We start from the raw sequence: 14531 nt of genomic DNA, 5'->3' as shown, positions 1-14531 counted from the left end.
ACACTGTTATGCTAATTTCAGACTCTCGTCTCTTGCATGACGTATAGCTGGAATTTGTTGATTTTACTTTATTTTCTTTTCTTTCGTTACTTTCGTCTAGATTATCCTCTTGTTTTGTTTTACATTCTTCTTGGGTGATCTAAACGTTGTAAGAAGTGCTTAGCAGATCATTTGTTAGCAAAGCTTTGTAATAATGATCAGCAATGTAAACAGATAATATAAAAAAAAAAATTATTATAGAGTAAATGTACAAATGTAGTAAATGTAAATGTTTTGTCTTCGCTATCACAACCATTTTTACCATGAAACACATCAATTTTACGAAAAAATACATATTTTTGTGACTGCTTCGTTGTACCTATAATGGTGGTATGGTTCCTATAGTCGTCGTATTTTGGTCCTATAGTGGTGGTAAACAAAGATGACTCAAAAACAGTGTCGGAAGAAATGTATAAATTTGGTTGTTGAAAATATTTTGCCTAGGTACTGTATAACACCTGTCGTCAAAGCACTCCCGGAAGAGAAAGCTTGATTTGAAGTCGATTTTTTACTCAGCCAGATAAGCGAATTTTGGCCTTTGTTTGGTAAATTATTTACCGAAAACTTATTTCTGTTGCTTATTTTAATGAAAACAGTACGACATCTTCGTAATATTGTCGAAAAAAATCTAAAAGGTCATGTTTTTATTGATATTATAACTAAGACTATAGGAAGACTATAGGAACATGCCTATTTTGCGTACCTATAATGGCACTATTGTAAAAAAAAAAACACTTAAAAATACATAAATATGATCAAAATGCAATAAATTTTAATAAAATAATTTCATTTGATAACAACTATGTTAAAAAACTAATAATTGCGTTTTTATGTGGTAATTTAGAACGTTAACAAAGATATGCGTTTCGGTATGAAATCCTAAGGATTTTGGAAAAATGTTTAATTTGGAATACATTTCACAAAATAACAGATTTTTGGGTCATTAAGTATCGGAATGGCCCCATTTAACTTATAAACCCTTTGTTAAAGGACAGAGAACATTTCACACTAACATAAATAATTTAATTACTTTTAATTTACAATAATTGAAGAGAACCTATTTTTTGTTTACAATTTTACAAAATTTATTATGTTTATGTTTATTATGAAATTTTATTCCAAAATTATCAGCTTTAATTTTAACTTGTTCCATTAGTTTTCTCATGTTCAGGTTTTACCATATGAATTTTATTAGTTTAAAAGCTGACGCTTAATATTTATTTGCTTTAGTTTCATTGAACGAGATTTTCAAAGATTACACTATAAAAATATCTAAAAGACGTTTTAGTTAATTAATTTGAGCCGATGTTTAAGAGATTCAAATGCGTGAAGGCTTTTGCTGAAAATTGTCCCCAATTTTAGTATCAAGATTAATATCACCACCGTTTTCAACTGTCTACTCCCACTAAGCCAGCAGCAGCTCATTAGCAACACGACGGCAACACGAGGAAATGGAGCCCATTTTTAGCCAAAGTCATCCTTCACTGCCGATGTCCTTTGGTTAAGCGCTCCCCACGCAGTAGGAAGACGAACACAATTCTAAACAATTTGTAAACTATACCGGGAAGTATAAGGCGGAAGCTAGCAAAAGTGCCACGGAAGATAGTGCCGATGGATCTTTTAAAACGCATCAGGCAGGATATGTGTAGCTGCAGCTTATGGCGCGATAGTGTGCGTGTGGAGCGAAGCTTTTCTTGGCGCCCCGCTTAACCGGGTGAGCGTGTTTGCGGGTGTTTGGTGCGTTAATGTTCCGGTTCGCTGGCGGCACAGAAGGCACGCATGTGCGAAGTGTGACCTCAGTCAAGGTAGGCGCGGTGGCACCGCGTAAACCTGGCCACAAAGGGGAGCGTGGTACCGTGAAGGCAACGTGAGCGAGCAACGTTTGTCTCGGTAAGGTTTTGGTAATTGAATTTGCATTCTATTATTTTCGTGACACATTAATATGATTGAATGGAATAACCATTAAACAAATGATAATAATCAATTATATTTTTAAAATTGCATGGAAGGGGAGAGCATTTTAATGCGATATTTTGATAAATTGTATTAAGGATGATTTTCTTATAAATCATATACAATAAATAAATTACGTTTTAATTCATAAAATTTGGCTTTAGTCTAATTGTCATGGATATTGACCATAGTGTAACCCCTTGAGCAGAAGCTTCACACAAAGAAAAGCTCGAGCTATGAGTTACTTCATATTGAGATACCGAAACAAACTTAACGAAAGCTTTTTGGTTGATTGATAAGTTTCTTGAAAATTGTCTTAACGAAACACGACAATTCGATGTTGAATTCTTCTTCTAAAAACTTGTTTATAAGCTCTAAACTAAAGGCTTTCAACGATTTCGGATGGAACAAAAATACTGTGCTCAGCAAAAGGCAAATTAATGTTCTCTGTTTTCTTAATAATTTGGTTTTATTTGTTTGCTGACATGATGCTGTTCTCTGTTACTATTTCTTGATACTGTAGAGTGACAATGTGAATAAGGGCAAAAATAAATCGTTCCGGAGCAAAATTCTATCGTTGCACTAATGAGGATCGCGTTCGCATACTCTTGCGTTGCTTTTTGGGAGGGGGTGGTGCATTAACCATTCGGTTTCACGGTGACTGTCAAACTAGGCTGATGGAAAACAAAGTGTTTGCGGAGTTAAAAAATACCATTACAATGCCACCCACCCATATATCGTCTCGCGTCTTTTTTCCCTAAAACCATCGGAATTAATTCAAAATGTAATGTAATGTCCCTGCTGCCAATCTTATCTTTTATGCTGTGATTTTGTTCCTATGCCTGCCAAAACATATCCAACTTTTGCTAAATTAGCTCATATACCCCCTTTAATTCCCTCTCTATGCTATGTTCTATGTTCCCGAAGAAGAAAAATAAAATGACTCGAATTCCAGTAACAATTAATTTAGCGCAAAATAAAGAACAACCCCTTAAAAAACAGACGCTTCTATCCACCCACAAACCAGTGACTTTTCTGTGTGTTACGATTACGTTCTTCAGTCTCAGTTTGAAAAGTGATTTATATTAAAAAAAAAAACTCAAGAACCTGAATAATAGTAGTAGTAGCGCGCAGCAAGCAAAGTGTCTGATTGAGCGATAATTACACATTACGAATACGTTTATAATCTTGATGCACTTATCTTTTAATGTTTGGCCATGTAAATCGACATTATTGTGTGTTGGACAAAATGTTTGGGATGCAGCAAAAAGGGGATAGAAAATAGTGTGAGAGGTAACGATGAACCCATATTAGTGTGATGCTTGCAAAACTGAACCGCTTTCCTGGATGTTCCACGAAAACGTTACCTACGTTAGAAACACGCCGTGTGTCTGTGTATGCAGCGGTAAGTATGATTTTGAAGGTAAAGAGTAAGCTACTAGTGTACTAGAATGAAAAAAAAAACAGAAAAAAGTAACGCTAAAGCATAGGCATCCACTGTAGAGCTTATATTTATATTTTAATCTGCTGTGCCCCATTTTGTCCTAAATAGATTGATTTTGCCTTAACGCTTCCCTTAACTTTTTTCTCCCCATGATGTATCCCCGCTTGGTTGGTTTGCTAATTGAATATAATCTGACAGAAAGGATAAAAACCGTTAATAACAATAGGAGACATACGCACAGGCACACCACCTCCTCGGCGGCCGCGGACTGTCTGACTTTAACGATGTATTTTTTGATTAATCGTTCCATACGCAGTAGTAGTTTTCTCTCTTCGATTCAAACATTTCATTGCGCCATGAGTTTACGTTCAGTATGAGAAAGTGTTTTCCCTCCACCCATCTCATTGCCCCCAAAAGCACTTTCTAACATCGAAAAAGTAAATAACTGAATAATTGTATTGTGTTGTCTATTTACAAATGAATGCAAAATGAAAATAATATAAAAGAAGGCTACTAAAAGCAACCGTTAGTTTAGCCGTTGCCCTTTTTGTACTATTTACAGCAGACCAGTGCTTCCGAATGGGTGGGTGAGAGGGTGTGTTGCTGGGAAACATTTCCATAAAGAACGTAAACTCGCTTTCTCCTTCCTTGCCCTATAAGCTTTGTTTCTTAACAATCTGGTTACTGGTTTACCTTACTAAAAGCTACTACTTCCCCTTCCTTCTTACATATCGCGCTTAAAGCAAAAAAGGGGGGGGGGGGCTAAAAAGGGAAAAAGCAAAAAAACACGAATTAAAGCCAATTGAGTTCCAACATTTTTCCACGAAAAGACCCATTGAGGGGTGTGCAAAAACCGCACACCCGCGATATGCAAAACATATATTGGAGCGGAAAGCTTTCCTTTGCCGCCGTATAAATGGTGTGTGTCTGTATGTGTATATATATATGGCTGATAGTAGAAGCAGTAGTTGCGCTAAAGTACTAATTAGAATATAATTTTGCTTGCTTTTGTCTCCTAGTTGGATAAATAATAACCGTTAAATGAATGTAAATATCCTTTCTGTAATGGGGGTTTGTTTAGCGAAGGGGATGATATCGAACTCCTCTACTTCTTTGCCTAACGTCCCATTCCCATTCCCTCGCTCTCCCATCCCCCTCATCACTAGTCACGCACACACGCTAAGGAACTTTGATTCATCGATGTATCGATCATAAAGATAGATTTTTGCAGCAACATCATACCACACATAAGCCGCCGCCTAAACGCTACAGTGTTCTGTGTTTGATCCTCATCTTTCTAAATGGCTAAGGCAAGGAAAATGGATCTTTTGCAAAAGAAAAAAGAAAAAAACTACACTCATGGCCATTCTAAACTTCCTTCCTGACCTCTTCCCCTCACAAAACCATTCTCCAACAGCATAAAACATTTCCTTTCATTTCCTTCCTCTTTGGCCGCTGCTACACACTGTCTCAATTCAAACGCTTTTTGCCATGTTTAGCGTATACACACACGCGCACACGTGTCGTACTGCATAATGCTTTACTTTAGTTGCCTGTGTCTGTGTGTGTGAAGATGAATATCATCAAAAAAAAGTATCAGTCGACAGGTTGGTTCCCTCGCTAAAATTAATCATATCATATACATATAATCCCGGCTGGACTCCACTCCTTCCCAGCGCCTTCGCCCGCTTAGCTGTTCGAGTTGCTGTCGATCGACTGGCAGAGGGAGGTGACGAGATCCTCGTACTCGGGCAGGGACGTTTCGAACTGCTCGAGCTGGCGGGTCAGATCCGCCAGCACGTCGCCCTCCTCCTCGTCCTCGCCACTGTCCGGGCAGGTGTCGGCCTCGGTCAGTATCCGGCTGCCGTCGATGATGTGGTCCTCCTCGGTGAGCGTGTCCGCACCGCTCGACCGCATCACGTCGAACTCGTGCAGCGTCGGCGCGTTCGAGCACTCGCGCAGGAACTTGGCCAGCTCGCCCTGGGCCGTCGTTTCCGCGAACGCGAACTGTAGCTCCTTCAGCATCCGGTCGTTCTCGGACGGGTCGCGCCGTATCGACCACCGGGAGGAGCGGCGCAGCTCACTGCCGGCCCCACCGAGCGAGCTGGGGGGCGGTGTCGAGCTGCCGGTGGTGGTGGCGGCCGCCGGCATCGCTACCGTCGCCGCGCCAGGCACTGGTATCGCGCCGGTGGCGATCGCGTCGCCGCTCTTGGGCGACTGGGAGAGGCGGAAATGCATCGGGCCACTGTTGGACTCGTACGAGCCTTTGCTGGCGTTGTTGTTGTTGAGATTGTTCGCGTTGCTGGAGCAGTTTTCGTCCACGTTGGTGGGCGAGTGGAGCGATACCCGATCCTCGCAGCCCTCGCCACCGCGGAAGGTGCTTTCGTCGCGCGGCTTCGGCAGCAGCCAGCTGAACGGGGGCGTCTCCGGCAGTGTGTAGTCGTCCTCGGTGGGCTTCTTGACGCGCGACGCATCCACGAATGCACCGCAGCGCATCGGTTTGTCCAGATCGATCACCTTTTTTTCGCTGCAAAGAGAAGATAAAGAGAGAGAGATAGATTAGCATATGTGAAGTGCGAAAGTAAACAGTCGTTGTTATCTTATCGTGCGTTTTATTTTTGGCAGAGAGAAATTACGTTTTAATCTGCCTGTGCGCGCGTGTGTTTTTATCAATTACTTCCACATTTCAACAACATCTGGACGTGCCGAAACGGATTTTCCACGCAGCCGTATGTTTACAGTACAGTGCATGCGTTCTGTTATGACAATCTTCCTGCCAATCTTGAAACCTTCCGCTCTGTGTGTGCGCGCGTCTGGTTCGCCATTTCGCCAACGCCATTTCGTGCGTCATTGAAATTGTACAGCAAAGGGGGAGGAGGAAATGGGTTTGAAGATAAAAACTGCATTCAGAAAGTGCAGCTGTGCCATTCCAAGAAGCTGGAAATTCCACCGAACTGCACTGCTGGCAACGTACCCAAACACAAACGGTTCTATGTATTTACAGCACGTTAGTTGAGTCACAACTGTTCCGAGTCTCAGCCCCGCACACGGTCCTCTCGCGGCTTATCAGAATCGACTCGCTCGACCAAACAAGACAATTCATTAGCGATTGGAATGTCGAAACCTTTAGTCAGAGCGGCACGTTCTTGGTGGACTTGGCTCTAACCCCTAAGCACATCGCGCGTCACGTGAAAGTAACGTGTAACAAGCGATAAGCCACCGTGCTGTAAAATCGTATGATTCATCCCAATCGCATCGAATCTTTGCATCGAAAAAGGGGGATTCGAGCTGCTCTCACGCTGAAAAAAAAAACACACCAACCCCTTGTGACCATCTGCAAGGGGTAGCAACAATTGCACGTGGGCTCAGAGACCTGGGCCAGTACCTTGAGCGCTCCATACGCGACGCCTTCGACCGAACGGCGCCCGCTTTCGTGTCTTTCCGACTTCTGACCATAAATAGGCCTTCAAGAGTGGTTGTCGCCACGATGCAGCCACGAGCCGGTTGCACACCCCGGGGGAGAAAACAGTCGCCTCGAGGAACGGTGCGCCAATCCCCGCTAGTGTCTCGCCACCTTTCGTAATCATATTTCACTTTTCCGCCCCAACGCGGACAGACAATTTCCAAATGGAGTTGAAAAAAAAGTTCCAACTCAAGGCATAATTGCCTCCAGTTTGGTGTAGGTTGGCACGGCACAGCAGCTCCTTTCTTGGTGTTAAATTATAAAAAAAGCAGCTTTTTGCGAGCGATCGTTTTGCGATGGTTTGCATGTAATCGGAGTGATATATCGATCACCAGGCGGGGTTGACATGTCCACCGTATGGAAAGACAGAGATAGAGAAGGAGCCAATTTATTGTAGATACATGTGATGCCCACGCTGGAATCGGCATCGCCCACGTGAGGTACATACCGCGTAGTGGTGAGGGCAACTCTTGGCTTAGCCTACCATTCGCAGCATAGATCTCACACGCCTCCGGAGTTCGTTCGTTCGGCGAACGGATGTGTGGAGGTTTGACTGCTCTACGGCACGGGTTTTATGAATGAATCTACCCACGCAGTCAAAAGTTGACTAGTTTATGATCATTTTTCTGCTTCGAACGGCCCAGTGAAAGGGCCAATTAGATCCGATTTTATTGCTGCCCACTCTAAGCGTGGAAAGCGTTCACAAGGGAGAAATTGCGATACACATTACTTTGTAACTGTGCAGAAAGTTCATTAAAATGTTGATAGTAAAGCATTCATTGGTTTGCATCGTAAATAATAACTGCAAAATGCAAAATGCGAGAGATGTTGCCCGATTCCAGTTACTGTTGCGGTGCAGTAAAAGCTATTAAAAATAAACGATGACCCCGGCGGGATAGGTTGGAAGGTATAACAAAACTGACCCACCCCCGGTCCCCCAGATAACTGCTGATTGGAAGGCAAAAGTGTGATTATAAGCCTCCCTTCGAATGGACGCCATCCCGAAAAGGTATGCGCTGCTGAGCTGAAAGTGAGTGAGCGGAGGCACTGACTGCCATCTGACGGTGATCGGTGGTACTATCACGTAACCCCACGTATCTCCCAGTGTCGCTGTATGCCTCGATCTGGTTATTATTTTACCGCAAAATTGCTCTCTGCCGCAACAATGTTGTTGCTGGTGTGATAGTGTATCCCAAGTTTGTGGAGATGGTTGGATGGAAAAGCTTGACTAATCTTATCACACCTATTCCACCACTGGTCTGGTCCAACCAAACATCAAAGATTATTCAATGGCTTTGGTGTTCCCCGCTAGAGGAGACCGTTGAAGATTGCTTATCGCTGGATCTGTAATCACATGAGCAAGTGGCAGCAGCAACTCGCTCACCTGGCACGAGATGATGAGCCACAGTCGTGCGGGGTTGTTGAATATTTAATGCACATCACAATCGCCTGCGAAGCACAAACTTTGCTGAGTTAAACACTACAAACGGCTTCCATTCCACACGATTACTCACCGCATCGCTGGCACCTGATCTCCGTAACTGAGCTCAGCTCAATCAGGCAATTTCTAGAAACGGATCCTCAAGTATACACCATAAAACTTGTCTTATCGCTTGGCGTCTTATCATGACACTTTTGAGGGTCCACCGTGTGCACTTCTGAGTAAACTCAAGAGTCACTCAGAAGATATAAACTCTTTAGGTGGTGTCCTCTGAGAGATTAAGCCCGCAGCTTGGCGTATGTGCTCCCACTGGAATTAGTGTGCTATCTTGCGGATGTTGTAGCCCCGTTTTTTTGGAGAGCGTGTACTATTATCACGCTCCAACCACTTTCCATTTCCTTGATAGTGGTGTGCGCTGGTGTGACGTACCTGCACGACGACACTTTGCTCTGTGTGGATTGGGGCATAACTAATGGACCTCAACTCCATGGCAGCGGGAAGATCTCTTTTATTTCACGTTTTCAATGCAGCATTGTGGCATTCGCTGTCTTTATTAATGCTGCCTGCTCATCAACCTTCGTGAGCTCACCCCAAAACAAAAAAGACCCTCCCCAAACCGGTTCGATAGAGTTTTCCCCCGCCAAGGGAAGCATAACATATGCCACAATGTCATACAACCGTCCCAATCGCTATAGCCTTCAGCGCTAGTGGATGGTTTGGATATTGGGACGAGGACAGACGGATACCGATTTCACCGAGAAAACAAAAAAAGACCACTAAGCGACTAGAGTGACGGTGCAGCGCCATCTGTTGTTGGATCACATCGCCAATGACATAGTTGGTATCCGATGAGCAATGGAGGGTGGGATATTCAGTGCAAGCTGTTAAGATTTGCTCTTCTCGCGCGCTTATTATCACCTCCAACTCTACAGCGAGTAATCAAATGCATTCCAACAAATCGTCGGAGCGGGGAACACACCAAACAGCGCGTACCCCGCGTCAACTCCAATGGCATAATTCTTCCATTTCCACTCTTTCAACATAAGGAATGCACACAGTGGGCTCTGAATGTGTGTGTGCATCGGATATGTCTCATGTCTCAATCTATTCCACTTTCGTTGGCTGATGATGATGGGTTGACGAAGGAATGCGAAGACATACATCCCACCCGTGCACCATCATAATCATCATCGTGCTGTGCTACTTGCTACTACAGCCTCGGTTTGCCACTGCCACTAGGCCCCACGAAGAATTGATTGTCGGCCGTTTCCCTCCATTAATTCGTCCGCTGCTCTAAGGGGGGCTAGCTAGCTCTCTCGGGCGATCAAGCACGATCTGGCGGGAACACTAACGTACACACTACACACGATGGGTATGTGGCGCGACGGTGACGCAAATGCACCACACCACGACACCACAACGACGATGATACGCATGCATGAATCAGCGCTATTTCAAATTTCGGACGTGGAACTCTTTTTGGGACAGGTTGTTTTTTTTCGGCGGGGAGACTGGAATATCCATCCGAACAGGTCCCAACTGAACGCCAAGGCTTGCACTTGTTTTTGCTTTTGCACACGTTCCTTTTTTGGGCACAAACATTAAGCTGTCAGTGAGGGTGGGTTTTCCCCCACTTCTGTACAAGGAACTAACACACACCACCTACAATTATTCGTGTTTTTTGTGTTGCTGTTGTTGTTGGGCAAGGTTTGTACACTGCTCTGTTCACAACACTTAAAGATCCGGTTTCCCGGATGTGTTTTTGTTAGTTGTCCGTTGTTGACGACCTTTACACTTTTACTAAACTTTGAACTCAAATTCCATCAGAAAACGGCGCTTTGTGTCACACTCACTCACAAGCAACTTCTACACCACCGTCGTCGGCACACACAAGCAGAACAATCGAGACGTTTGCCAGAGGTTCCTTCCCAGTGCTTCCCCATATACTTCACCCCTGGAATACTTACATCTTTTTGTTGTAGTTGTAGCGTACGTGCTTCGGGCTGATATCCTTCAGGAAGTGATCACTCTTCAGCATGATCGTGTTGTCGCGTCCGGTTTGCGTTGGCGAGAACGTAATCTTCGTCCGGTAGGCCACGGCCATGTTTAACGTTCCGATTTGTGTGCACAACTGTCCGACGCGTACCTGGTTGTAACCATCGCCTGGTGGGGCCAACGGTTCAGAATGGAATGAGTGAAATCGGCATGAGTGTAGCGGAACTTGGGGCAAGTGTGCCACCTTAAGCATTTCAAGTTATAACTCACTAAAACGTGTTTTTCAAAAGCCGATTTAAATCTCATAACCATTTTACATCTATTTCCTCACTTATAAATGAATTTTGCTTGAAAAAAGTGCAAACAACATAGTTTTTGAAGCGTTTTAAAAAGGGTCCAAAAAGACGTTGTTTTTTGGGCTAAGGGGCAAGAGTGCCACTCGTATGGGGCAAGACGGCCACCTGGTTAAAATAACCGTATTTCTTAGATAATTGGAAATTATTACGTTCGTACCACTAGTGTATGTATTCCTACATGTATTTAGTCACCAATGAACCCTTTTTGACCACCAATTGTACCACAATATGGTTTTTTTACTGTTCTGTTTTTCTGGCGTGGAATCCGCTCACAATAGCGCACCATTCCGCAGCACGCTACAACAATGTTTACATTTTTGACAGCTCGCGCCTATGAAAGATGGTGGCACACTTGCCCCAAACAGAGATGGCACACTTGCCCCAAAAGTTGTAACTTTTTTGAAATTGAATTTTTCAGTGACAAAAAGAAAGTTTTTTTCAACTAACCCCACAAAAAAATTCACGTTTCCTCAGCTATACGGTGGTGTAAAAATTTTCTCGGTTGATTGTTCGCATGATTTTTGAGAGCTTATTTGGTTGGATTAAAAAATTATAATATTCTGCTCAATTTTTTAAACTCAATATAAATCAGTTCAAAACAATGGGAAATATCGATTGGTCTATATGAAATTCGGCTCAGTATACCTAGTCATTGGAAAGGAACCAACTGTATACACAATTGATCATCAAACTAAAGTTTTTAAGGAAAAATGCTTGGTGGCACTCTTGCCCCGTATGGCACACTTGCCCCAAATTCCGCTACGTTGCTTATTTTGCGGCTCGGTGGCGCGGCACTCGTGCGACGGTGCCACGCTCACACACACATTCATTCGTCTGTCTATCGGTTCCCGTCTTTCGTCGGTTTCGTCGTGTGAGAGCGTTCCGTAATGTGGCGGGCGCCATAGTCATGTCATCGTGTGGGAATTCATAACACCCCTCGTCTGCTACCCCTCAGAAAAACACCCCCTAAAACATCCCTCTGGTGCGTTTGTTTGTATGTATTGGTGTACAACCCCTGTTTCGAGCGGTCGTGAGTGGGAACTTGGAACGAGATCGCGACCACGCCAGCAAAACTGCAGTCGAGATCTCGGCGATCGGAGACACTCACACATTGAGAAATGCCCAAGGCGTGGTTGTAGGGGGAGATGAAGGGAGTTGATGTTCGGTGGCGGGGGAGAGTTCCGCGTATTTTGCTCTGGGCACCACCGCTGTCACCACCATAAATGGGGCCCTCCGAAAGGGTGTGTGTTGGCGCCAGCGAGAGTGTGCCAGAGTGTTTTTTTTGTAGGTCGTGGCGTAGATTTTGGATGAATTTTGAACAATGGGAGGGACTTGGAGAAGCGGGGGAGAGAGTTTCGACGATTAATGTACCTTTACGATCTTGAAGGTAACTTTTAAAAACTTACAACAGAACTTTGCCACACATCGGTCCCGCTGCACAGTTTAAAGTCCGGTCACTCACTCTCCTTTGTTCTCTCTATCTTGCCTACCCTCTTTCTCTCTCTCTCTTTCTGTCTCTCTTCAAGCCAACTATCCAATGGCCTTCCCTTGGGGGGGATTTTGTTGACGTGGTTTACTACGGGTGGATTGTCCACCAATTTAAATACTCAACCCTTCCAACACCCACTACACACCCTTGTCAACCACCCGCGCTCCGATCCATCCGGCCACCCGGGCTCAGAGTAGAGATAATCGTTTTGTTTTGATACTCGACCATGGGGGCCCGCTCTAACCCGCCCGCTCGGTGTCGTTGGCGGTCGATGGTCAGTTTGTATTTGCATGGTTTTGCATCGTTTTTTTTTTTTTCTTGAGTACGTGTGTACTGATCGGACGAAGAAACCCTAAACAGAGGATGAGCAGTGTGAGCCGCGCCCTCTACATTCGTTGCTGCCTGATGGCCCCTTGTCACCCAACAAAGAACGGGTACTCCCCAGGGTTGCATAATGGCGCGTGGGGAGTACTTTTTGATAGCAAACCAAACTAGAGTCACGGGGTTTCCCCCCGTCGATAGGGGGTTTTTTCGTCGCGCCAGAAGCCGTCTGTCATCTGCCACCGATGGGCGTCGATTATCCAATTTGGCTCAACCCCAGGTCTGCTATCGTGAATAAACCACAAACCACGTTACTACTACTTCGCGACGAGCCACGATTCGCCATTCACTCGTGATCGCAGGCCCGAGAACTTTGTTTACTATACTACTTCTTGAGCACAGAAAAAAGAGTGAGAGAGAGACAGAGAACCTTCCTGATCTCTGGGGTGGTTAAGTGAATGCAAGCCAACCGGCACGCCGTTGTTGCTATGCAAAAGCAACGCAAAAATGCAGCACAAACCGGTGCTCGATTGCAAACCCGATAGCTTTCCAATGTGTGTCGAAACGATCGTCCGCCGCCCGGTACCAACACAAAGAGATCTGCGATCTTGAGCGATCGCTTGTAGACGCGACCCAGGCGATCGTACATTTTCTTACCCCATTCTCTTTTTCTCTAACAGCACACACATACACGGTCAGATGCGATGGCTAAAAATAGCACAGAAAAAAAACATACACGCCGGACGTGAGCAGCCGGCACAGAGGGTTTATTTTTGGCACAATCGCGTGAGCGTTTCATACCGAGAGAGATTGCCAAAGCCAGGAGGATCCGAGCATGTTTGCCCGCCAAAACAATATCCACCTACTCTGAGACATTCCTGAGGTCTCCCGTCTCCTCAGCATGTCTATTTTTCGTGTTTTGTAATCGGTGACCAGTGGTTCGTTGTCGTTTTGTGAGATAGAATACAAGATATTCACTGTAATGAGTTGGCCCCGGGGAAAGACCTTCCACACGTACAGCACACACCTTTTTCAAGATTGGTGACTAGAGAACCTCTCTATGTGTGGATGCCGTCGGATGCAGTCAGATGAAACGAAGATGTTAGACGAGGTCGTTTCGCTATGACTGACTGCATCGTTCGACCTCAATCGCCCACCGGACAAAGTCCAACACTTCACACATACATCTCTGGACCTGCGATATATCTTGGTGAGGACGGACGATTGACAGGTTGTCGCTGTGTCAAACAAAAACGGAATTCACGAACTCAATTAAAAAGATTTATCAAAAACAGTTGACTTTTGTACGCTTTACAAATTTCCGAAAACTCCGTTGATTTCATTTTTTAAATGAATTTTAGTAACATTGTTTAGTACATTGAAAGTGAAGTAGAAGAAATATTTTTGTTTGGCTTTTTGGCATGTCAGACATTTCCCGCCACACCTTTGGGAAAGATAGATGGCGGTGAGATGAGAAGTGTCTAGCTATTTGCAGCTACGAGCCCAGATAAGGACGGAGAGGATCGATCGACAAGACAATCTTGAAGTTGGGCAGTAGTTTGATCTCCCTCGCTCTCTCACTCACTGAGGCTCATCACCTTTTTCCAATTCCACCATTGACGTCAATCTCTCGCTTGGGGAGTAGATGTGATAAGGATGGTTCCTTACTGCATTTTTTTTTTTAGTTCTGATTAGTTTCGCTCAAACTTGGGTTCCTGGAGCTCCGTCCTGATAAGCTTAACTAGCTTTTGAGTAAAGGACGCTCTGCCGCTGATTGGTGCATTACTATTCGGTGCAAAATAACACGCAAAAATCACGAAGAACCGGTGTAGGGGTGCCTTTCAATCGTCTTTAGGAGTCCACCAGGGAAGGCACCAGGTGGTGATCTAAGGGGTTACGGGGTTTGTTTGGTGTACAACGGGTATCAGCTTCCATGGGGGGTTATCTGTAAGGGTTCCCCCCCTCCGGGGAGGTTCCTAACCTAGCTAATCAACAACACTGGAACACCCTGAGGCGCTTATCTTGTGTCC

The 14531-nt window shown here is 44.6% G+C and overlaps 1 protein-coding gene across 2 annotated transcripts in view; it reads right to left on the bottom strand.

Annotated features, from left to right (window-relative positions):
- Positions 1-2435: 2435 nt before the first annotated feature.
- LOC1276385 (autophagy-related protein 13 homolog) overlaps positions 2436-14531 on the bottom strand; it is a 38069-nt gene continuing 25973 nt past the window's right edge. For both annotated transcript variants that reach the window (XM_315727.5, XM_001688664.2), the window contains exons 3-4: positions 10308-10503; positions 2436-5963 (exon numbers count right to left, since the gene is read on the bottom strand). In XM_315727.5, the coding sequence (XP_315727.5) occupies positions 5126-5963; positions 10308-10503 (1034 nt within the window). In that variant the 3' untranslated portion in view covers positions 2436-5125. The remainder of the gene's footprint in view (positions 5964-10307; positions 10504-14531) is intronic.

This window comes from Anopheles gambiae, chromosome 2, assembly GCF_943734735.2.
Source record: "Anopheles gambiae chromosome 2, idAnoGambNW_F1_1, whole genome shotgun sequence".
Taxonomy (NCBI): Eukaryota; Metazoa; Arthropoda; class Insecta; order Diptera; family Culicidae; genus Anopheles; species Anopheles gambiae.
Note: the sequence above shows the minus strand (reverse complement) of the source record. Positions and strands in the feature narration are given on the sequence as shown.